This window comes from Fukomys damarensis, unplaced genomic scaffold (assembly GCF_012274545.1).
Source record: "Fukomys damarensis isolate Sample0158 unplaced genomic scaffold, DMR_v1.0_HiC HiC_scaffold_32, whole genome shotgun sequence".
Taxonomy (NCBI): Eukaryota; Metazoa; Chordata; class Mammalia; order Rodentia; family Bathyergidae; genus Fukomys; species Fukomys damarensis.
Genome location: NW_022900944.1, coordinates 23,755,383 through 23,781,224, shown reverse-complemented (window position 1 = coordinate 23,781,224; position 25,842 = coordinate 23,755,383). Strand labels below are relative to the sequence as shown.

Sequence of the window (25,842 nt, the reverse complement as noted above, 5' to 3'; positions counted from 1 at the left end):
TGACCCCAGAGGCCCATCCCCCATGAAAACAGATTCGGTTTAAATAATGATAATAAAGAGCAAAATGAAGTCCAGAGAAGGGAGGTGACTTACCTAGTATTACACAGGAAGAAGGTGGCTTAGCCTGGATAGGACTTGGGTTTCTGAATTTCTCAGAAGGCTTTTTACCCCACCAATAGAACCACTGAGTGCCCTACCAACACTCTAGGACCAGGGAGTGAGAAGCTTTGAAGTGAGGCAGTGGTAACAGGCTGAAAAGTTTAGGATTTATAGTTAGATTACCAGTAGTAGCTTTGGATAGGACAGAGTCCTACTGTAGTCAAAACTACTGTTAATTGAAGTTACTGACTTATCTGAAAAAAAGGGCTGAAAAATAGGATCATGGAAAGACAGAGCCATGTGTTTCTGCTCACCATTCTCTCAGGCGCCTTCATACATTAATTGTGTAACACAGTTTGCAGACATCTCAACACCTCAAATGAGCCAGGCGTTGTGATGCATGCCTGTAATCCTAACACTCGGGAGGTAGCGGCAGGAGGATCGCCTTGAGTTTGAGGCCAGCCTGGACTACAGAGTGAATTTGAACCTGGCCTGAACATAGCAAGACCTTGATTCAATGCCTCAAAGCTCTAGGTATTTTGCCTCCACCCTGCTCAATATAAGTTTTGTTTTTTTTTTCTTTTGGTGGTGGTACTGGGGATCCTCACAGTGAGTTACATCCACAGTCCTCTTCACCCCTTTTTGGAGACAGTAAATCCCTAAATTAACTACGCTGAGTTCAAATTTGGGATCTTCTTGCCTCAGTAGAGTGCGGGGATTACTGGCATGCTAACTACGCTGAGTTCAAATTTGGGATCTTCTTGCCTCAGTAGAGTGCGGGGATTACTGGCATGCTAACTACGCTGAGTTCAAATTTGGGATCTTCTTGCCTCAGTAGAGTGCGGGGATTACTGGCATGCACCAACATTCCCGGCTAAAATGAGACTTTTATTTTCAGGCACTTATATTTCCTTCTACAGGTTATTTCAGAAAACCAAGAAATTCTTCCAGAGCCTGGGATATATATTTAATTGGGAAGTAAAAGACAGGAAGAACACTAAGGGGAAAGATGAGTGATTAGTGGTTTTACCTAAAATAACCTGTTTCTAAATATGTTTGAACCCCCTATGCTTGTAATTGCTGAGTTAGAAGCTGTTCAGTACATCTTTTGTGATGATCTCCAGTAAAACAATTTGGGTGTGATTTCCAAGGATGTCTGTCAGTAACATGAAAAGGTGCAATAAGTTATTTCCATGACCCCTTGTAGTTTGCAAACATTCTGTGAGCTCATTTTCTCATAAAGTTTAGAGCCACTCCACATTCTTCTTTTGTTGTTGTAGTTACTTAGATAAAATATTATAGGTTTATTTAAAACTTATTTCTCACCTGGAGTATGCAAAATACAAACTCCACGAAATATTCATTTTTTTACTTCATAGTTTACAAATATTCAAAATAGAAGTTTGCTTAAATTTATATTACATATTTATTAAGGCAAGGAACTATAGAGAAAAAAACCACATTTTCCTGTTTAAGGCATACTTGGGAATAAACTATTGTACAAAGTATTGCACATATGCAACCACAGTGCATAACAGACTGTCTGTATAAAAATGTTAAAGAAGCAAACCAGGTATATTTACCTGGCTTAGGTCATAAATGTAGATCAGAAGGCAAAAATAGATTTTCCTTGTCAGAGTATGAAGCAATTTGAGAAGAACTTTGGCTTCCTCATTTGGAACCTTTAGAACCAAGACTCACCAAGCACCATCATGTAGGCCATTAAAACACATTTTCTGTACTTGAACTTCTTCCTCTTCTAGCATCATACTGATAGTTTTTAGAAGACAAAGAGAATACGAAGTGATCTTTATACTTGTATTTCATCGAAACACAATTCAAGAAAATCAGGGTCTTTCTGCCCTTCCCAACTCATGAATCTAATTCATTCCCTGATATCCACAACTTCCAGTCTCTCCTATGGTGTTTGTTTGTTTGGTTTTGACACAGGGTCTCACTATGTAGTTGAGACTGACTTGGAACTCACTATGTAGCCCAGATTGGTCTCAAACTCACAGTGATCCTCCTGCCTCAGCCTCCTGAGTGCTAGGATTACAGGCATGTGCCACCATACCAGGCATCTCCTATGGTGTTTTTTAAATCCAGGAATATTCAAGATGGATTTGGAATTGGAAAGATAAGTCAGTCACAGACCATATCTGTTCTTTGGTTTGGGGGGGAGACTTCTCTTTTCTCCTGGTTATCCTCTCACAAGCTGATCTGTTGAGAACTACATGACTGTAGTGGGCTCCTCCCATTATGGGAAGACAGTGTGAAAGGTTTAAAAAAATACCGAATTCTCTCCTGACAGCACGGGTCATGTCTACTCTGGGATTTATAAGGGATGCTTCATGTGTAAGGTAAGGTGGCTGGACCTGGAAAAGGCCGGGCGGCACTTCTGGCCCTGGAAGGGGCGGTGCCTGGTGAGTTTGCTGCTGCCTGATCAGTTAATTGGAGTGAGTCAAAGTCCACCTGCAGCCATCCCAGTCACAGTGGTACGACTTCTCACCTGTGTGGGTTCGCAGGTATCCCTTGAGATGCTTTGCATAGGTCTTGCCACAGCCTGCATAAGCACAAGTGTGGGCGGCCTTCCTTTTCCTGGGCCACCACCTCCTTCCCTTCTTTGGCTTGGGCTCCTCTGGCAGGCAGGTACATGGTGGCATGAGCTTTTGGAAGTGAAGCAGTGGGACCTGCAGCTGCATCTGGTCAGGCAGGAAGGGTAGGAAGATGGATACCGGTTGGGGATGGAATCCTGGGGGAAGCTCCAGGGCAGGTGACAGTCCCTGGTGCTCAGCAGTTCCTCAGGGCCCAGGGTGGAGTTAGGCCTGCTTGGGAGCTGCTGGCCCCAGCCCAAGGGGGAGATCGTGTGGGCATGGCTGGTGCCCATGGCAGAGCAGTGGTCCAGTGCCCAAGTGGGCCACCAGGGCCGAACGATGGGGCAGGAGGACACAGCCTCCTGCTTGATCTCTAGGCACAGGCACTGGGGCTCGCTGCTGTAGGACGCCACCCCCCCAATATTATGACACTTAATTGAATGACTCTGATCTTCAAGCTATTGTGCAAATCCTCCAGGTACTTGGCTGAGTCCTCATGGCCTGTTAAATCCTAGGAGTGACATTGGTATTCCTCCAGAAAAGGGTCTGGCAGTGGGCACAGGGTCTCCTGGAATAACATTGGTTTAAAGCAGCAGAACTTTTCCTGGTAAAAACAGGCTGATGCCAGGAAAAGCAACTCAGCTTTTCTTTCTCTTTCTTTCCTTCCTTCCTTCCTTCCTTCCTTCCTTCCTTCCTTCCTTCCTTCCTTCCTTCCTTCCTTCCTTTCTTTCTTTCTTTCTTTCTTTCTTTCTTTCTTTCTTTCTTTCTTTCTTTCTTTCTTTCTTTTCTCTCTCTGTTTATTTTTTTTTGAGACAAGATCTTCCTGTATAGCAGTTCAGGCTGCCCTTGAATATGATATATAGCCCAGACTAGCCTCCTACTTATAGCAGTGCTCTTGCCTTATACTCCTGGAATGGTGGGATTTTAGGCATGCACCACCATGCTTGGCTTTGTCCAATCTTTGTGTCTCAAAAACAATTCTTCAGGAAATTCATACACTCATCTCTGAACCCATTTGCAATGTTCATCTGTAAAATAGATTCCTAGACATAGAATTATAGTGTACAGGAGAGAGACTTTAAAGGCTGTGTAGAGGAGCCTGAGCCTTCCACTGACCAATTTGAGTTACACCAGCCCTCACAAACAGTTCGTAAGTCAAGTACTGGGTTGATTAGTCTGTGCATTTTCAACTTTCTTTCTTTCTCTCATTCATTTTTTTTCTCTTTCTTTCTTTTTGAGACAGGGTCTCACTGTATACACTAGGCTAGTCTGAACTCATTATGTAGCCCACCCAGGCTGGTCTCCAACTTACAGCAACCATTGTGCCTCAGCCTCCCAAGTGCTAAGATAACAGGCCTGTGCCACCATGTTCGGCCAAACATTTGAACAAAATTTGTTGTATAAAAAGCCTATAAAACAAGTTGTGATTTAAAAACTTTTTTAGTGCAGCAGAAAGTCTTGTCATAATTTTTTTCAGTGCTGGGGATCCTCCAGGGTCTCATACTTAGTCAAGCATTCTAGAGCTGATCTACGTCCTCAACCTTTTGAATTTTACTCCGAGACAGGGTCTGATGCTCTCGAACTCTGGATCTTCCTGTCTCATCCTCCTGAGTAGCTGGTTTACAGGCATGTGTCACTGTACCCAGGCCTCTATCTTCTATCTACTGTATTTCCCTGAAAATAAGACTGTCTTATATTAATTTTTGCTCTGAAAGATCCAATAGGGCTTATTTTCAGGGGATATCTTATGTTTTTCATATACAACAACCTACATTTATCCATGTATAAAAATCTACATTTGTTCAGGTACAAAAAAATCTACTTTTATTCAAATACAGTCCTGTCATCTTCTTCTGAAATGTTATCATAACCCCCAGATCTGAAATGTCAGCCTGAATTTCTCACAACTCCATTTCCTGTAGAACCATTGGCCCCAATCTCTCCTGTCCAGCAAAAGAGCCCTCCTTAAATGAGTACTTCTTGTCCACATAGCCTGCTCCTAGTGCATCGGCAACACAACTCTCAGTGATTTTATCCCATTAATTCTTTCCTTTTTTGGTACCAGGGATCAAACTCGGGAACTTGCACTTTCAAGGCAGGCAGCAGAACCACTGAGCTAAATCCCTGGCCCTAATCCCATTAACTCTTCACCCAAGTTCCAACTTTTTGCAGGCTGGGCTTCACAAAGTTTTCATTAAATCCAGTGTTAATTGAAGCCCTACCAGATAGGGGTGACAACAAAAATGATGACAGTTAAGAATGATGTTCCAGCCGGTTGTGGTGGCGCATGCCTGTAATCCCAGCACTTGGGAGGCTGAGGCAGAAGGATCACTGTGAGTACTAGACCAGCCTAGGCTACACAGTTAGTTCCAGGTCAGTCTCAACTACATAGTGAGACCCTGTCTCAAAAGAAAAAAAGAAAAAAAAAAGATGGTCCAAACAAAAGTGATGAAAAATTGCAGAATGTGTTTTCTTTATTTGACTTGAGTACATGAAATATGTCCCTTAGAACACACAACATATTGAATTGTAAAGATTCATATCAGACACAACCATGCCTGTTCATTATCAAGTGCACATGTTGTTCGTGGGTTGTGTCTGTACTCTGACTGGTCATTGGACAATAAGCTCTAGTACGTCTGTGTAGATAGGCATTTACCTCTTGTCCAAAGGCCCCTGTCCTGGTATTTACAATTTTTATTAACATTTAAGTATTAATATCAATAAAATTTATATTAGTTATATATTAATATCATTATTTTATAATTAAATACATTTGCCCTGTGTTGATCTTAACTGGGGGTTATTTTGGGGGTAGGGCTTATATTATGTGCCTCCTGTAAAAGCATGTTAGGGCTTAATTTCTGGTTAGATCTTATTTTTAGAGAAATATTCTGTGTAGTATACCCCCGCAAAGTCATGGTTCAGAGTTCTCGGCATCAGTCATTAGTGGATTTTTTCTCTTTTTTTTTCTTTTTTGGTTTTTTTGAGACAGGGTCTCACTATGTAGTTGAGACTGACCTGGAACTCACTATGTAGCTCAGGCTGGTCTCGAACTCACAACGATCCTCCTGCCTCAACCTCCCGAGTGCTGGGATTACAGGCGTGCGCCACCACGCCCGAGCGGATTTTTTTCTTATAACCTAACAGTTGTTGGAGGAAACCCCTGCAATTTCACAGAAACCGCAAACATCCTCGATTGTTTTTTGGCGGGAGATTTACAAGTAGCCAATCCGAGAGCGTTATTCAGTTCTGCTAGATACTGATTGGCTGATGTCCTGTAACCCAGCTCCAGCTGATGCACCTGCATTCCTGCATCCTAACAGGTTGTTGTGGGAGTGTTCCTATCTCCATGGTTCTCAATTTTCTTCTTTTTTCTCGTTAAGTTTATTGGTACATTTAAAGCAAACAATACAGTTACATTTATCATTGGGATCTTGTACCTTTACATGATGTCTTGGCTTTTATTTTTTCTCCATACCCCTGCCCTCCCTTCACCCGCTTCACCCTTTCTTATTTAGAAAGACTTTGTTTCCTTTTTTTTGCTTTTTTTCACAGATGCCGTCAAAATGCCCTGCACCTTCTAAGGCTTCTGGCAACGAACCTAAGCACCAGTAGAAGTTTGAGACACACCAGGGGAATACTGAACTGCTAGATTTGCTCTGAGAACTAAAGTTATGCGGCAGTAGCATAATAGGCATTTACAGGCATTTTTCTGGCCATATTTGAAATTTGCGGTTTTTCACAATTTGTGAGTGATCTAGAAATGTAACCTCTGCAAATTTTGGGGTCCATCGTATCTATTTGTTGAAGGGTTTTGAAATTTGCTCCTTAAATTCCTGAGATCAAGTGATCCTCCTGCCTCAATTTCTTCAGTAGTTGGGACTAAAAGTGAGAGTCAGCTCTCTCACAGTTTCATTTATTTTCATTTTTGTGGTCTTGTTTTGAAACAGAGTCTCACTATGTAGTCCAGGCTGATCTTGAACTCACGGAGATCCTCCTACCTCAGCCTCCAGAGTGCTAGGATTACAGGTGTATGCCACCACTCCTGGTCTTCCTCCCACAGTTTTAACAAAATATTTTGGGGCACATAAAGCAGTGTAAGACTGATGGCCAGGAGACAAGCTACCTAGCCCAGCCTGAGAACAGGATACAGAGAGAGAATAATTTTTTTTTTTCCGAAAGGTAAAAGAACTAACTAATCCACACTTCCTTTCCAGTCCTCTCCATTCTGGAAATAGGTGACCACAAAATCTTACAAATTATGTACTAGAGTATAGATAACAAATTATTGCTAAAGATGTCCATAAATTTTATTTCCTGAGGCAAAGAGCCCTGACATCCTTTTTCATTTCTTTCAGGGCTCAAGTCAGGAGAACTTGTGTTTTTACCTCTCTACAAGAAGACTATTAATTCTTTTTTTGGGTGTTTGGGTTTTTTTCGACCCTGAGGAAGGAAGTTACATCTCCTGCCCCCACTTTTTTAAGTGAACCACAAACTGTTTAATAAGTACTTGCTGCGAATGCATGTAGCAATAAAAAATGGTTTCTCCACTGCCCTTTTTAATTTTATAGGTATCATTAAACTGCCCAGGCTGGCCTCGAACTTGTGCTCCTCCTGACTCGGGATCCTGAGCAGCTGGAATTTAAGGTGTGAGCGAGCACGCGAAGCACATCCCTACTTGCATAGGCAAAACTTCAGAGAGAAATTTCCCTTGAATCAAGGAAAGCAAACCAAAACCAGATGGGAACTTGGAGACTACATTCCCCAGCATGCATTGCTCAACTGGGACGCTGCCAGTGACGGACAGATAACGCCTTACACTTGCGACAGGAATGGGGCGGGGCGCGCGACTACATATCTCACGATGCAGAGAGCCCCAGTTTTACAGCGCTCCTGACTTGCTTTCCCTTCTAGAGGGTCACATTGGGAGGGGAACTTTTCCACTGGGAATCCGTAGTCTGTCAGGCCGTGATATTTCAAAAAAGGAAGAAAAGTAGGAGGTCGCTTCACGCTCTAAGTAGTTCCCGCGCAAGGGTGGCGTTGGGGGAACCCTTCGTATTGTTTCTCGGAGGCAATGTCAGGCCCTCATTGGTCGAAGGCTGGAAGCAGGTGGAAAGTCAGTGGAGCCCCAAATCGAAGTTATTGGCGGCTCCCCATTGGCCCTACTCGGGAGCGCAGGCGCGAGGGCGCGTACTCCAGTCCCTAGGGACTGGTGAGAGGCAATTGGCCGAAGCCCGCGAAGTAAGTGTCTGGATTGGTAGTTGCTAGCAGGAGTTTGGTTTCTACCTCGACATCTGCGAGTGATAGTATGTGATTGGTTTAAATCCGCGGGCGCCTGTCGGTGATTGGGCAGGAGCCACAGGCCGACTGCGGTCATTGGCCAGTGTTGAGCCCATCCCTCCTCCGGCGGGCAGCGAATGATGAAATGGGAAAGGGGAGGGGAAAGGCCGCGACGTGAGCGCGCGACCTCCGGCGCCATTTTGTAGAGAAACAAGCGGAGTTAACCGAAGAGGGGGGTTGAGGAGAGCCGGAGTCCGGGACCTGGGAGATTCCTGTGTCCAGCCCCGCCGAAACCGCTTGAGGTGAGGTGGGCTGGGGTCAGAGACTGTCGTAAGCGAACGGTGTCAGCCTGAGGGAGCGAGTGCGGTGGAAGAAGGATCGGGGTTGGCCCTGGGGCCACTGGAAGTGTTTCCTGGAGCTCCGGGGAGCGAGGGCCGGCCGGGACGGGGGAGGCGGGAGAGAGCGGACTCTCCTCTGCGTGACTCGCGGAGCCTTCGCGGTCCTGAAGGAAAGCGGCCGGCGCTAAGGCTCCGGAGCGCAGGGCTGGGCTCGGGCTGAGCTCTGCGGTGGAAGAAGGATCGGGGTTGGCCCTGGGGCCACTGGAAGTGTTTCCTGGAGCTCCGGGGAGCGAGGGCCGGCCGGGACGGGGGAGGCGGGAGAGAGCGGACTCTCCTCTGCGTGACTCGCGGAGCCTTCGCGGTCCTGAAGGAAAGCGGCCGGCGCTAAGGCTCCGGAGCGCAGGGCTGGGCTCGGGCTGAGCTCTCAGAGAGACGAGGGGACCGCGTTCGGAGCTGTTGCAGGCTCTCGGTTCTTTTCCGGGTCCCGGAACTGCCCTCTGCCCCCTCGTGCGCCCCCGGCGCGGTGTCAGCCCCGATGTTTCGGGTGTCCGCCGGTGGGAGGGGCGCGCGCGAGCACTTCCTTATTACTTCTTGCCACAGGTTTTTGTTCCACTCGCGCGCACCGGCGCTCACGCATTCTGCACAGCCGGCCCCTACCCCCTGAGCCCTGTCTGTGCAGTTGCGGTGGTTCTGCTCACCCAGGGGAAATGCCCCCTCCGGCGAGCTGGACACTTGCAGGCCCCAAGGCTGCTGAGCAGTTTGCTGCCGGTTTTGTAGAGGTTGCTTCAGGCCAAACTCAAGAATCTCTTGATTTTGCAATACCACCCGCTCTGCAGCGATCACCCACCTGTGCTCACAAGATGTTACCCCCACGAGGAATAGGCATTGTCCCTTAAAAAAAAAAAAAAAAAAAAGCGATTTCTGTGGTTTGAAGGTGTTGTGCTTAAACTTTGTGAGAAGTAAACTTTCTCCTTGAAGTCACTCAAATGCCACTTTATTTTTCTTTTTTGCGGTTCTCGGGATCTGAACCCACAACCTCAAGCATCCTCGCAGGCTGCACTCTCCTCTCCAAATGTCACAATTCTTTCTTTCTTTCTTTTTTGCCTCTCCCTTGGTACTAGGGATTGAAACTAGGGCCTAATTCCTTTTATTGTATTGTATTTGTTTATTTTTGTTGTTGTTGGTACTAGGGACCTTGTGCTTGTGAGGCAGGCAGGGCACCACTCAGCTAAATCCCCAGCATTGTATTTATTTTTAATTCTTGTTTACTTTGTGGTTTTTTTTGAGGGAGTCTTTCAGTGTAGTTTAACTAGATCGGCCTTGAACTTATTATGTAGTTGAGGCTGGCCTCGAACCTGAGGCAGTCCTCCTGCCTCAGCCTCCCAAGTAGTGGGATTACATGCCTATGCTATTTTTGGAGATGGGTTTTGGTTATCAGGATGGTTTTGGATTGGCCTTGTAATCTAGAGTAGTTTCCAATTTATGATCTTGCTGTCCTAGCTTCCCAATTGTTGGAATTACAGGTTTGTGTCATTTTACCTGACTCAAATGTCACATTTTTTAGGACTCTAGTAGGAGTGTTTTCTGAAAATTGAATAACAGTGTCTCTGTTTTTCTACAGTTCGGTACTGTATGACTACACCTCCCCCCACTAGTGGCTCACGAAGGTGCTAAATTGCCCAGGTTGGGCTCTAGTTTGTGCATCTCCCACCTCAGCCTCCCAGTGTGCTGGGATTATAGGCATGCACTACCACACCTGGCTTACATGAGGATTTTTTAAAAAGTCAATAATTAAATAAATAGTTGTACTTTTTGAGTAAATCCTGAGCATTTATGACAACTTGTTTGAAAGAGTAGGGATATATGAATGGGAAAATGGGAGAGGGCAAGTGTGAAACATTGTGAAGTAGATAGGTCAAACAGATTAAGAACAAATTTATTTTTGCAGTAACCTGATTTAATGCTTGGATCCATGGTCCAGATTGGTGTTTCTACCCTTTCAAAGACTGGCAGAACAGTATTGAATAATTTATGAGATAAATGGTAACAGTTTAATCATTTCAGGGCACTACAAGTTGTTAACTTGTCGAAGGAGAAAATAGTTTGAGGATACATCAGGAATTAGGTACCTGGCTGTTTCTCCGCTTGAAGTGGTAGCATTTTGAAATTAGTTTGAAACTTGGTACTTTTAGTGGAAACGTAAAGAATTGAGGCACAAACAACTGAACATCAGTAGCTAAAGCACTGTCTTTTTTAAACCTAAAAATATAACCTTAGAAGTTTTTAGAAGAGTTTATGACATGAAGTGATCTTTTTGGGACCTAATTTATCTGAGTGTGTCACCACGGCTAGTTTTCTTTGCTAGTATCTGAATTTCTACTAGTGTCTTAAATCTTGAGATCTTTATTTAAACGCATCTTGTCAAGCTAACTACTGAGACATTCACCTTGATTTTGCACTGAGTCTTTAAAAAATCAAAAGCTGGGACTGGGGGTTTAGCTCAGTGGTGCCGCCATAGCCTGCCTCACAAGTGGGAGGACCCAAGTTCGATCCCCAGTACAAAGAAAAAAAAAATCAAAAACTGTTTGAATGTGAAGACAGTAAATACCTGCTATCTTCAAAACATGTAAAGCCTAATCTCAAATTCCTTCATGCTAATTTTGGCAAGTACATTTTTGGTCCAAACTGAGGCAGGAAGATCGCAGGGTTTTTGTTTTGTTTTCCTTTTCTACTTTTGTGAGACAGTCTCATTATGTAGTTCAGCCTGGCCTTGAGCTCACTATGCAGTCCAGGCTGGCCTCCAGCTCTTGGCAATCCTCCTGCCTCTGCCTTCTGATTGCTGGGATTACAGGTCTGCACTGTCACTTACCAGAGGATCTCAGATTTGAACTCACCACAGAGAATTTAGTGTCTCAAAATTAGAAAAAGGGCTGTGAATATTGCTCAGTACCAGGGTACTGCATTCAATCACAAGGACCTCAATTAAATAAATAAATTTTAAAAAAGTTTTTGGTTATATCCTGACATACTTGTAAGAGATGTCTTTGTGGTCACCTAAATTCATAAGCTCGATTATTTCATTTTATAAGCTAACAAATCTTGATAGTCCTTTTAAATTTTTTAGGGTTTTTTTTTGTTTGTTTTTCTTTTTTGAGATAAAGTCTCACTATGTATTCCAGGCTGGCCTGAAAGTCATAGTAATCCTCTTGCCTCAGCTTCCAGAGTTCTGGGATTATAGGGGTACGCCACCATGCCTGGCAGAATTTTTAAATTTTATTGTTACTGTTTTTGTGGTAACGGGGTTGAACCCAGGGTCTTTGCAGTGGACTAGGTCCCCAGCCTTATTTTGAGACAGCATCTCTGGTAAATTGTCCAGGCTGGCCTTGAACTTTATATCCTCTTGCCTCAGCCTCCCAGAGTACTGAGATTACAAGTGTGGGCTACCACACCAGGGTTTAATTTGGGGGGGTTTGAGACAAGGCCTCATTATGTAGTTGAGACTGACCTGGAACTTACTGTATCCCAGGCTGGTCTTGAACTCGCAGCGATCTCCTGCCTAAGTCTCCCAAATGCTGAGATTACAGGCATGCGCACCATGCCCTGCTAATTTTTAATTTTTTTTTTTTTTTATGCAGGTTCTCACTTTGTAGTCCAGGTTGGTCTTGAACTCATGATCCTCCTGCCTCAGCCTCCCAAGTGCTGGGATTTCAGGCGTATACCACCACACCAGGCCAGGTCTTTTGTACTACTCAGTACTGTGGAAAGGAGTATGTACTCAGTAATTCTGACTGAACTGTTCTTTTAAGATTAATTATTTTAGGGCATGCTAGGGGTCAAATCTAGGACTTGCACATGATAAAGCATGGGCTCTACCACTGAACTGTAATCCCAGCCCTAAGATTGTAATTGTAAAATGTTGTGCCTCTTGAATTGGATAGTCGTTGGAGCCAGGTGTGATGTACCTGTAATCCCACTGCTTCAAAGCCCAGCCTGGACAATTTAGTGATTTAGTGAGACTCTATTTTGAAATCAAATATAGAAAAGGTCTGGGAATGTAGGTCAATGTAAAAGTTCTGGTTCAATCCCTAGTACTGAGAGAGGGAGGGGGAGGGGAAGAAAGAAGAAAAGGGCAGGTTGGCCATTTTGAAATGTTGTTTATTTTTTTGTGAGGTAACTAGAGATCCAATCCAGGGTGCTCTCTACTGAGCTTCGTTCCCCAGCCCTATAAAACAGGGTCTCACAGTGTAGCCCAGCCAGGCTATCTTCTCGTTTTAAAGTGCTGGGATAGCTGGGCATGGTGGTGCACGTCTGTAATTCTACCACTTGGGAGGCTCAAGCAGGAGGATCGCTGTGAGTTCGAGACCAGCCTGGGCTACTTAGTGAGTTCCAGGTCAGTCTCAACTGCAACTGTGAGTTCGAGACCAGCCTGGGCTACTTAGTGAGTTCCAGGTCAGTCTCAACTGCATAGTAAAGTCCTGGGATTAGATGTTTGTGCTACCATCCCATGTATTGAAGGTCTGCCTTTTCCCAGCCCTTTTAAAATTCTGAGACAAGTTCTAAATTGCTGGCCTTGAATTTGGGATTCTTATGCATGAGTCTCCCACATAGCTGGAATACATAGCTGGAATTACAGGCATGCACCATTATTCCTGGCTAAAATGCTGTATATTTTTTGTTTTGGTTTAGATGTTTTGTGCTGGGATTGAACTCGGGACCTTGGACTTGCAAGGCAGGCTGTAGAACCACTGAGCTAAATCCCTGGCCTGTTGTTTTGGGGCTTTTTTTTGAGACAGGGTCTCACTTTGTAGCTCAGACTGGTCTGGAACTGACTATGTAGCTTTAGGCTGGCCTCGAACTTGCAGCAGTCCTCCTGCCTCAGCCTCTTGAGTGCTAGTGTAGGCATGCACCACCACACTTGGCTGAAAATCATCATCATCATCACATCATCATCATCATCATCATCATCATTTGATACTCAGGACTTTGGGCTTGGAAGTGGATGGCAAAACCTCTAAGCTAAATCCCTGGCCCTAAAAATTACTTTCAGAGTTAAAATGGGCTAAAACTCTAGTTGGCTTGGTGCTTCATGCCTGTGATCCCAGCATTTGGGAGGCAAAGGCATGAGGATCCCCAAGAGGTAGAGGCCAGCTGGGGTAACAGTGAGTTCAAGGCCAGCCTGAACTACATACTAACACCCTCACAAATAAAAAACTAAAACTTTTATACCCTGTGCATAGTTTCTTAAATGTAATTTTACTTACAAATTTGCAAGAATGCTGCAAAGCAAATAAAGCAAATTAGTCATTGAAAAACATTGTTTGAGAAGGCAGTAATTACAGGTATAGACGGAACCTGAAACCTTGTGTTTAGAGTTGAAAGAAATGGAGCTTTTGAGGGTGTAGAGCAGTGTAAATTTAAGAAATACTTTGCAGCCTTTAATTTTGGAAAGCTCAGTGTTAATCTCCAGGTATATGTCTTGGTTAATTTTGTTTGTGTTTTTTTGTTTGTTTGTTTTTGTGTTTTTGAGACAGGGTCTCACTATGTAGTTGAGACTGACCTGGAACTCACTATGTAGCAGGCTGATCTTGAACTCACAGCGATCCTCCTGCCTCAGCTTCCCGAGTGCTGGGATTGCAGGCGTGCACCACCACACCCGGCCCTTAATTTTGTTATAGTTGTTAGAATGAAGTTTCTAAAATGCTGAATGCAGTGTTAAACTGCAGGAGACTTTGGTGATGTTGGGCTAGTTATTTGAAATACAAGGTAGGACAGAAACGTACTTTGAAAAATATCATCCAAATATTCTTAAAGTTTATTTTTAATTTTAATTTTACTATTTGGGTATCAGGGATTGGACTCAGCATCTTGCGCTTGTGAGGCAGGCAGCAGAACCACTGAGCTAAATCCCTGGCCCCCTTAAGCTTTATATTAAAAGCTCATCATTTTCCTTTTTATGTAGTTTTGAAGTTTGTCACTTTGGGTTTTTATCTTACAATTAAAAAATTAGCTTTATTTTCTGGAGAAGTTTTAGGTTCACAGCAAAATTGAAGATCAGTTTTTTTGTGTGTGTGGGAAGATTCAGTTTTGAAATGGAGGTTTTAGCTGAAATGTCATCATCTTTGCCAAGACTTTGTCTTTATTCCAGCCCAAACAGAAATGTACTATGTATCTATACATCTTTTTGTAGTGCTGGAGTTGGAACCCAGGGCCTTGTATATGGTAAGCATCCCTAGCCACTATGACCTTTTAATAGTTTTGGATTTATTACATACTTCATACTACATACTTTAATAGCTTCTACTTTTTGTTTTAGTTTTATAAGTATGTATTTATAGTACTTAACGATTACATTCATCATAGGTATTTGGTACAGGTACACTTAAATTTTTTCATCCCTTTCTCCCTCCCCTTTTGTAATTAAAAAAAAAAAAGCTAAACATTTTATTGGTATATTTTATTTATTTGTTTTGGTACTGGGGATTGAACTCGGCTCCTTGCACTTGCGAGGCAGGCCACCAAACCGCTGAGCTAAATCCCCGGCCCTTATTGGTATATTTTAGATATACAGAATAATAACATTCATCGTAGGGAATTTGCATCTCTACACTATACCTCCTGCCTTTCCCTCCTTCCCCCTTGTCTTAGCCCCTTCCCCCACATGTAAACACTTTGATTCCATTTTTTTCCTTCTGTTTTTCACTTTTTTTTCTTGTCCCTTCCTTTCTTTCTCCTTCTCCCTCTTTTGTTCCCCTTTCCATTTGAATATTTTATTCCCATTTCCCAACATTCATTATACATTAGTCCTTATTTCACTTTTGGTTTCTCACACCAGAGAAACAATGAAGTATTTAAACATGTGTTTCTGATTTATTTTGCATACGAGTATAGTCTCAAGGTGCATCCATTTAGCTATAAATGGCTCAAGCGCATTCTTTTTATTTTTTTGACTTTTTGAGACAGACTGACCTGGAACTCAGTGTAGCCCATGCTGGTTTCGAACTATAGGTGTGCACCACCACGCCCTGTTTAAGCTCATCCTTCTTTATGGCAGAGTAGTACTCTTGTGTAAAAAAAAATCCACATCTTTATTCAGTTGTCAGTTGATGGGCATTTGGGCTTTTTCAAAATTTAGCTATTACAAACTACTACTGTTAACATGGATGTGCATATATTGCTGTGGGAAGATGCCAAGAAAGAGAATAGCTAAGTCAAACTTCCAGTTTTATTTAGTCTTTTGAGGAATCTCCATACTCCCACCAATAGTGGAAAAGTCCCCCTGCCACAGTCCCTCCAACATCTGTTACTGTTTGATTTTTTAAAAAAATTTTTTCAACAAATACTTTTTTAAACACTTATTTTTATTTTATCCCATTCCCTGCCTCAACCCCCCTGGTTGATTTCTTGAGTGAGATGGAATCTCAGAGTTTTAATTTGCACCTATCCAGTGACCAGTGATGTTTAACATTTTTTCATATATTTATTTGCTGTTTCTATTTTATCTCAGGTTTTAAATATAATTTGCTCTTTTTTTTTTTTTTTTTTTTTTTTTTTGTACTGGGGATCGAACTCAGGGCCTTGCTCTTGTGAGGTAGGCAGCAGCACCACTGAGCTTAATCCCTGCCCTGTGTTTTGTTATTTGAGGCAGGAACTTGCTACGCAGTTCAGGCTGGCCTTGAACTTATGCTTTGTAGCTGAGGCTGGTCTCAAACTCTGCCTCAGTCTCTTGAGGGCCTCCATGCTCAGATTGAATTGGATTTTTACAAAGTATTGAACGTATTCATGCAAGGCTATTAACTGTTGCTAAAGTTCTATTACATTGAGAAAATAGTTTGTTTAAAGTAAAGTGGTATAGGGCTAGGGATTTAGCTCCCTGGTGCCACTGCCTGTCTTACAAGCGCAAGGACCTGAGTTCGATTCCCGGGTAACCCCCCCCCCCAAATAAAGTGTGTGTGTGTGTGTGTGTGTGTGTGTGTATGACTGAAACAGTCTCATTTTTTCCCCTCGCAGTACTGGAGATTGAACCCAGAGCCTTCACACTGAGCTCCAGCTCTAGCCTGTTTTGAGAGAGGCTCTCACTAAATTGCTAAATCGCCCAGGCTGGGCTCAAATTTGGGATTTAACCTGCTTCACCAGCCTTCCTGAGTGCTGGCAGTTATGGTCATGTGACACCATGCCTGGCCCTTGCTAGTTTCTGTTGACACTATGTAGTACTTACTTTTTAAAACATCATTGTCTTTTTAGCCCAACTCTTAAAATACTAATAAGAAAGTTTGAATTTGCTGAATTTGTATGGATTGCAGCATTGTTGTACATTGCAGCTATCTTGGATGTGCCCCTAAAATGAAGAAGACAGTTCTTTCTCAGTTTGTTCTGTTAGGATCTCACAACCCAACCTAAACATATTGTCATAATTCTGGACAAGCACATCTTGGTCTTATCTGGTCATACTGCATGGCATGTGGTAAATACATTTTGTATAGCTGCTCCTCTGCAGATGGTTGCTTCTCTGCCAGATGCTAGTGTACAGCACATGTGGAGGTGACAGTGCATGTTCTAGTGGATGCCTCCTGGTTTTCACCAAACTAGTTGTTAGCAGCAGCTCACATGGTTTGGGCTGCCCTTTGCAACCTAAGAACTACTTTGAGAGTATAGAAGATCCTTATCTTTGTTTGACCTCCTGCTGATTAAAAGTCCTATCTACTTGGGAAAACTGATCTAGTTGAAGCTTGATTTTTTTTTTTTTTTTTTTGTACCGGACTCAGGCTGCAGAACCATTGTGTTAAATCCCTGGCCCCAATGATTGATTTTTATTTCTTTATTTGCTGCTGGAGATTGAACCCAGGCCCTCATGTATGCTTAGCACATGTTCTATTACTGAGCCACACTCCAAATCCCCCACCCTTTTTGTAGTACTGTGAATTGAACCCAGAATCGGGCGCTGGACCACTGAACTATGCTATGTATGTATGTATTTGACCATAGTTTTCCTAATATTAGGACTCACTGAAAAATCCAGTGGTATAAAGATTATTTATTTTCACACCACAAAAGTTTCCCCCAACATGGAAAAGCAGCCACTTAGTGTGCTTTTGCCATAAGTATCTGTTATATACTGCAGAATGACAAAACATGCAATGGAATTCACTTTTTAACCAGAGTATGTGATAGTTGAATTATTGGCATGTAATAACTAGATTAGTTCACTGATTGGTTTAGCATGGTTTTGGGTATGGATAATAGGAAGGCCCATTGTGGGTATGGGTGGCACCAACTAATACATTGTAGTGGAAAGGGAGGCTGCTAGCCCTGCTGTGGAGTGTTTCTTCTCTGCCACTCTGCCCTGCCATAGAGTCAACCAACTATGGATTGAAACCTGTACAAACTGAGACAATATGAACCTTTTCTCCTTTAACTTGTGGGTATTGGGTATTATATCCCACCAGTTAGAAAGTAACTAAGACAAGTGGTTACAGTGGGGCTTTCACCTAAAATTCCATTAAAAAGAAATCCTATTTGGGCATGTGACACGTCTGTAATCCCAATTTGGGAAACTGAATCAGGAGGGGTTCAAGAATTTAAGGTCAGCATGGGCTACAAAAAAAGAAAAAAATAATAATTCCAACACTCAAGACAGGAGGTAGGATGATGACTTGAGTTTGAAGCTAGCCTGGGACACAGTGCATTCAAGGCAAGCCCGAAGCACACAACAAGACCTATATAGCAAGACCCTGTCTCTCTCCATTCATTCATTCATTCATTCGTAAATGAATACAAATAAGACAAAGCCAGGCTGATGATGATGTTCAGTGGTAGAACACCCCTAGTTTCAGTCCACTGGTGAGATCCTGGGCAAGCACTCAAACACAGCTACATCCCTAGCCCCGTGTAAAAAGCCATGTCTTTATGTAGTTTAAAAGTCTCACTGTTTAGTAAGAGTTAATTTGCAGTATTGGTTTTGTTTTGGTTTTTTGAGACAGGGTCTCACTATGTAGTTGAGACTGACCTGGAACTATGTAGCCCATGCTGGTCTCGAACTCAAGTGATCCTCCTGCCTCAGCCTCCTGAGTGCTGGGACTGTAGGCATGTGCCACCATGCCTGGCCTAATTTGCAGTATATTGCTGTCCACTGTCCGTGCCTTTCATTTGCGCTATATAGTGTTAAGTTGAGAAGTGCTGGGAAAAAAGTTCAGTAGACTTAGCTTTTTGGAAAAATTTAGCATTTTTGTTGCAGGACTGTGGCTGTTAACTTCTTTATTTCCTTACAGATGTGCTTGTTTCCACTGTTACAATTCTAGAGTCATGATCACAGCAAATACTGTGGGGTTTTGGAAGGATACACAAGTATGTTTTTAATGAAGAAAGAAGTCCTCTAGCCATTTTTGGAGTGTTCTTTAAAAACTGGTCTTCAAGTTCAGCACTAAAGAAATCTGAGCTCCTGTTGTAGTTAGGTGAATGTCAGAAATTGACATTGCATTTGCAAATAGATTGGTCCTGTGTCACAAATCTCATTTAATGACTATCTTGGGATCTCAGTCTCACCTTGAGACAAGGTGTGTGTAGTCCAAGCTGGTCTTGACCTTACTCTGTAGCCCAGGCTAGCTTCAAACATATGGCTATCCTGCCTCAAGCTCCCAAATGCTGGGATTACAAGTATATGCCACCACACCCACCTAGTGATTTTAAGATAGTTTAATATATAAACATTTTAGTGGAGAACATGTGGGAAAGTAACTTTAGAATTTTGCATTATAGCATTTAGAATAAACATAACCTATAAATAGATACTGTGAGCCAACCATATATACATTATGAGGCTAGAGGTTAATTGGAGGGGACTTGATATATACTTTTGAGGCTGATACATTAAAAATCATCTTGTTGTTGCTCATGCGGTTGTTGTATCTGGCGAATTTTCATACCTTTTTTTTTCCCTTTGGATTACAGGTGTATGCTTACCATGCATGGTGCATACTTTTGTAGAGTGAAAAAAACGAGTTTTGGTCCCTGGGATCAAACCCCCCCAGGCCTTGGTTCTGAGTTATATCCCTATCCCTTTTTGTTGTTGTTGTTGTTTTGAGCAGGGTCTCGCTATGTAGTTGAGACTAACCTGGAACTCACTGTTTAGCCCAGGCTGGTCTCGAACTCACAGTGATCCTCCTGCCTCGGCGTCCTCTGAGTGCTGGGATTACAGGTGTGTGCCACTTCACCCGGCCTCCCTATCCCTTTTTAAAAATTTTTTAATTTTGATTTTTTTTTTTTTTTCCTGTACCGGAGATTGAACTTGGAACCTTGTGGTTGCCAGGCAGGCATGGTGCCGGTGAGCTACATCCCCAGCCCTAAAATTTTAAAATTTTTAGACAGGGTCTTGCTAAATTGTCCAAGCTGGCCTCAAATTTGGGATCCTCCTGACTTGGCTTCTGAGAGTGCTGGAATTATAGGCATGTGTCACCACATTTGGCTCCCTCCCCTTTGAAAAGTTTGTAGTACTTTGAGATTAAACCCAGGAAGTACTGAACTACATCTGTGACCCTGTCTTTTTTTTTTGGTGGGGGGTGCATCGGGGATCAAACTTGGGGCCCTTGCACTTGCAAGGCAGGCGGCAAAACCACTGAGCTAAATCCCTGGCCCCACCCTTTCTTATTTTGAGACAGGATTTTGCTAAATTTTTCCCAGGCTGGCCTTGAATTTGCTATCCTTTTGCCTCTAGTATTGTAGTTGGGATTACAAGCTTGAACATCCACACTTAGCACAAGATGAGTTTTCTACCAGTGACCTATACTTACCAGCTCCAGGTTAGAGAAAACTTTTTAAGTTTTCACTTACACTTTGTACTTGAAAATGTTTGGTAAAAGTATTACACATAATCTTTTTTAATTTATTTTTTGGTACCAGGAATTGAACTTGGGACCTTGTACTTGCGAGACAGGTGGTGGCACCACTTAGCTAAATCCCTGGTTCTTGGCATTACAGTTTTGCATAGGATATTCAGAGTGATCTTCCTAGGGGAGACATTGAGTCTGCCTGGAGTGGTCCAGTGGTGTCTAGAAGAGCATTGGAGGCTGATGTAGAGGTCGTAAGGTGGGAGTGATTGATTGTGAGAAACAGTAAGGAGGCCACTGTGGTTAGAGAGAACTGAGAGAAGAGTAAGAGAGGGAGTCAGAAAAAGTACCAGTGGTTGGATCCTGTGAAACCCTTTCAAGTCATTGTAAGGGGGCTCAGGCTTCCACTCTGTGTTCAGAAGGAAATCAATATGGAGATACCTCAAAGAACTAGGATTAGAGCTTCCATTTGACCCAGCCATCCCTTTGCTGGGTCAAAACTCCAAAGAGAATTAAAAGAATCATATCACGGTGATACATGCACACCCATGTTTATAGCAGCACAGTTTGTAATAGCTAAAACTTGGAAAAAGCCCATTTGCTCATCATTTGGAGACTGGATAAAGATGTGGTTTTTCTATAAAATGGAATACTACCCTGCCATAAAGAATGAGAAATTAGAGCCATGCATAGGAAAATGAATGCATATGGAGGATATACTCTTAAGTGAAATAAGACAAGTGTAAATACTGAATAGTTTCTCTGGTGTGAAAAACTATAATTGTACATAAGATCCTAATGGTATAATTGACAATGTGAAATAGAAAGAAAAGCGCTAAAGGTGTAGGGGAAAGGAAATAAGGGAAAAGAAAAAAATATGAGAATGAAAAAATGGAAATAAAGTATTTGTAAATAGGGAAGGGTGGTAAAAGGAGGCCAGGGGTAAGGGGAAAAAATGAGAACCAAGACCTGTCATGTAAAGGTACAAGATCCCAATGATGAATGTAACTATACTGTATACCTAAAATGTACCATTAAACTCAATGAGGAAAAAAAAATCTGAAAGATTTTGAAGATAGGGTGATTTGTCTTGAACTTTCTGTATTTGGGAAATACTTTTTCTTCTTGTTGTGTTGAGAAATGAACTACAGAGAGCAAGAGTTGAACCAGAGAGGCTGGGTGTGGTGGTGGTGCGTTCCTGTAATCTCAGCATTCTGGAGTCTGAGACAGAAGGATACCAAGTTGAAGCCACACTGGGCAACTCTGAGACTTAGCAAGACCCTGTCACGAAACAAAAATAAAGGGAAGGGGTGGAGTTCAGTGCAAAGGATCTGGGTTCAGTCCTCCGTAGTGCACCCTTTCCCCAAAATAAAAGGTTAGCAGAGTAGTACAGGTGACAGATGATGGCATGCATTTATTGCGGTGGTATGGGAATTGAACCCAGGGCTTTCCATTGGGCTGCATCCTTAACCCTTTGGGAGTTTTTTGTTTTTTGTTTCTTTTTTTTAAATTCTATCCCCCAACCCCTTCCTCTCCCTACATACAAAAGCTTCCTTTAGGAGTTGTGTGTGTGTGTGTGTGTGTGTGTGTGTGTGTGTGTGTGTGTGTGGTACTGGGGATTGAACTCCGGCCCTTGTGCTTGTAAGGCAGCAGCGGAACCACTGAGCCAAATCCCCGCCCCCTTGGGAGTTTTTTGAGACAGGGTTTCACTATGTAGCATTCAGGCTGGTCTCGAACTTGCAGTGATCCACCTACCTCAGCCTCCCATGTGCTAGGATTACAGGTGTGTGCCACCTTGCCCAGCTGTAGCCCCAGCCCATTTTATATTTTATTTCTCAGGCTGGGTTTGAACTTGATCCTCTTGCTTCAGCCTCCCAGAGTGCTGGGAATACAGGCATGTGCTACCATGCTTGGCTTTCATGGGGTTTTCTTATGAGAAGATAAGTGATGTTGAAGTATTAAAATCTCTGCCATACTGAGAAGTTGAGTTTCTTGGAAAGTCATTCATTCAACACTAATTTGCTTAAATCGTGCTATACCATACAAAAAGTATAATAGGCTTATCCAAATAGCCCATTTGTAGTAAAGCTATTCTGTTCTCTCTGGAAGGAGGGTATGTGTATGGTTGGGTTTTTTTTTTTTTTGGCAGAGGTGGTGATTAACCCTGGGCCTTTCGTATGTATATTATGCACGTATTGTACCACAGAACCACATTCCTAGCCTCAGGTTTGTAATATTCTGTGAAATAGTACTATTCATATTAAAAGTGTTTTGAGCGTCATTTTGACTGAACAGAACTCACAGAATCTAAAATGCTGTATGTTTTTTTACTTGACACTAAAAATGGACATTTTTTGAATGTAAATAAAGGCATTCTTTGGAGGGGAAATTGAGAAAGGTTCTGGCTATGTACTTCAGGTTTTGTGTGTGGTATCAGGGATCTTGAGACTGAACTCAGGGCCTTGGGTCTTTTTTAGTTTATTTTTGGTACCAGGAATCAAACTGCTTGCCAGGCAGGCATGGTGCCACTGAGCTACATCCCAGGCCTGCCTTTCTTTTTTTTTTTTTTCCTTCCTTCTTTCTTTTTTTCTTTTTTGACATAGGGTCTCACTAAATTGTTCAGGATTGGCTCAAAATTTCAATCCTAACTCAGCCTCCCAGAGTGCCAGGATTTTAGGTATGCACCGCCATGCTCCCGTTAGACCCTACTTCTCTGTGGGAATCTTTCCCTTTCCTTTGTAGACTTTTAAGAAGCAAAGGTGGCTGAGAATGGTGACACACATGTATAATCCCAGTTACCGAGGAGGCCAAGGCAGGAGGATCACAAGTTAGAGGCCAGCCTGAGCAATTTATTGAGACCTCAATAAAAATAAAGGCCTGGGGATGTAGCTCCATTGGTAGGGCACCTTTAGGTCTGATTCCCAGTACTGCTCCCTCCATGTTAATGGTAGAAAACAATATGTATACTAATTTAAAACAAATTTACAAGCTAAAGTAGGTGAAAATGAAGTGCTTCCCACCTATACTAAGATTTGCCCACCATGCTAAGATTTCATGTCTTTTTAAAAAATGCTTAATGGGTATCTTTCCTGAGGTTTTACTTTTTTTGCTTCCCTGATTCAGGTTCTCTCTATGCATCTGTAGCTGTCCTTGAACTTGCTATGTAGTCCCACCTGAGCTGGAACTCGTGATATTCCTGCCTTAGTGTCTTGAATGCTGGGATAATAGACTTATGCCAGCAGGCCTGGCACCTTCGCTCTTTTTAACAGGTGCCTTTTGTAGCTATACTATATAACTTACTTGAATAGTTACTTTTTATTTTTTTCCCCTCAGGTTTTTCTTTTTGCTGTGGTAAAGAATACATCAGGGGCTGGAATTATATAGCTCAGTAGTAGAGCATTTGGTCTAGCGTTCTTGGGGCTTTTCATATTTTTGTTTTTTCGCCATTGTTGGGGATCGAACCCAGGTTCTCATCTGTTCTAGGCAAGTACTTTACCACTGAGCCACATCCCCAGCTTGAGGCTCTGGTTTTTTTTTTTTAACTCCAGCACCATGTGTGGGAAAAGAAAAACAATACATTAGTGAAAAATCTTAGTTTCCATTTGAGTTCTTGGGACAGTATCTGGGGAATACTGTGTTAACAATGGAATTAACAGGTTCAAGGTTGATGTGACATACTATATTATTGCCAATATGAGTTTCAGCGAAGTTTGTACCAGTTTATACTACTGTTAGATCTAGTATGTCCTGTTTGCCCATACCCTGTTCATTATGTGTTTTTCTTTAATTTAGAATTTTACTAGTAAGATACTTAAAATATGCTATCACTATAAAATGAAGAAAGTACTTGCCCTAAGATTGTAGAAGGCAACTTCAGTCACAACTAATGGATATTAGTACAGTTTAATTTCTCACGCAATTGCTATAAAGTGAACAAAAGTTTCTTACCCTCTTCCTGCTCTGGTTTTTGGTTTCTTTTAGGTGATTGTGGAGGGATAGAATTTATAGAATCTTTGCTTTATAAATCAGTGCCATTTTTCTATATTGTTACTATATTTGATCTTAGCCAAAAGGCTGAGAAGCAATTGCCTCCTATATTTATAAACTGTTAAAGGATTAAATGTCCAATAAAGGACTTGTCATACACGGCAAGTTCTGATTATAATGGATTTTAAATAAGCAGATTTCTGAACATGAAGCTGTGGATTCATGCACAAGTTCAGTTTCTTGCATTGAAAAATTTTTGTGTTTTACTGGTACTTGTGTATTAAGACAAAATGGGAGTGTTTGATATGTTTGTCTTTTAAAAATACGAAATATTTCATTGACTTAGCAAGTAGTTAGAGATAAACTGATAAGCATTCTATCATTTTAGCTTACTGCTTCTTTGGGCCTTTCAGAATTATTCTAGTGAGCAGTTCAAAGATGTAGGAAGGAATTTGACTTCTGGAGTCATTATTTATCATTTATTTGTTTGTTTGTTTATTTATTTATTTTCAGTACCAGGGATTGAACCTCAGGACTTTGTGGCACAACTGAGATAAATCCCTGGCTGGAGACATTTATTATTACAGTAACCATTCTAATAACTAAAATATACATTCCACAGTACAACTTTAATTTCAGAGTATCAGGTTTGAAGCAATAACATATGGAGTAAAGTGAATGAATAAATAAATGGAGTCTTGTAAATAGGTTGTGGAAAGAGGCCCTGAAGTGTGAAGTGAGTATTCCTTTCTTCAGACCCTCATTTTAATTGTTTCTGCTCTATTTTTGAAGAGTAGAAATTACATTTTGAAATTCATAAAAACAGAAATGCCAATTATTACAGGCTAGTTTGTTAAAGTAAAACTTTTGGGGAATATTTCCTTTTCATATTTGCCTTGTCTAAATTTGAAATGTGGCATCTTTTATTAGCAATGGTTGAGGCATCTTAATCATTTTTAAAAAATTCTTAATAACGTGGATTTTATTTTTTTAATAGGTGCCATGTTTCAGTACAGTGTAAGACCCCTGGTAAAGAAAAACTGACTACGTTATCCAGACACCAGATATAGCCTAATTACAGAGAAAGCATTAACCTGCCTCTGAGGTGACTAAAGGGGAATAATGGTGATTTTGCGCCGGGCTCGGCCGCCTGCTTCCGCCCCAACCAGCAATGAATCTTGACTCGCTCTCGCTGGCCTTGTCTCAAATCAGCTACCTGGTGGACAATTTAACCAAGAAAAACTACCGAGCCAGCCAGCAGGAAATACAGCATGTAAGTAATCTATATGAAAAACACCATTGAAGGAATGAGTGAGTATGCAGTGAAAAGCAAACTAGTGCTTTATGTGGATATGTTGCATGAACTAATTTTTGCCTGTCCAGGGAATTTCTTTTCTGTGTGTGTGTGTGTGTGTGTGTGTGTGTGTGTGTGTGTGTGTGTGTGTGTATGAGATCTTATCCCAACTTTTGAGGATTTTCATAGTATATTTTTCTATATTAAAAATAGACCTCGGAGTGGTGGAGGAGTGATTGGGAGGCCAATGCAGGAGGATTTAAGAGTGTGAGGCCAGCCTGGGCTACAAAGCGAATTCAGTGGTCTATAGCAAGACCGCATGGGGTGCGTGGAGAGGGGGAGAGGGAGAGAGAAAAAATGATTTCATGGTCTGACTTGTTTCGCTCTAAGAAAAGTTCCATATTTCATCAAGCGCGAAGCCCTTTTAA

The 25,842-nt window shown here is 42.2% G+C and overlaps 1 protein-coding gene across 8 annotated transcripts in view; it reads left to right on the top strand.

Annotated features, from left to right (window-relative positions):
* The first annotated feature begins 8,171 nt into the window (after nucleotides 1-8,171).
* Cnot1 (CCR4-NOT transcription complex subunit 1) overlaps nucleotides 8,172-25,842 on the top strand; it is an 83,289-nt gene continuing 65,618 nt past the window's right edge. For all 8 annotated transcript variants that reach the window (XM_010617180.3, XM_010617176.3, XM_010617178.3 and 5 more), the window contains exons 1-2: nucleotides 8,172-8,278; nucleotides 25,118-25,393. In XM_010617180.3, coding sequence (XP_010615482.1) covers nucleotides 25,292-25,393 — 102 coding nt within the window. In that variant the 5' untranslated portion in view covers nucleotides 8,172-8,278; nucleotides 25,118-25,291. The remainder of the gene's footprint in view (nucleotides 8,279-25,117; nucleotides 25,394-25,842) is intronic.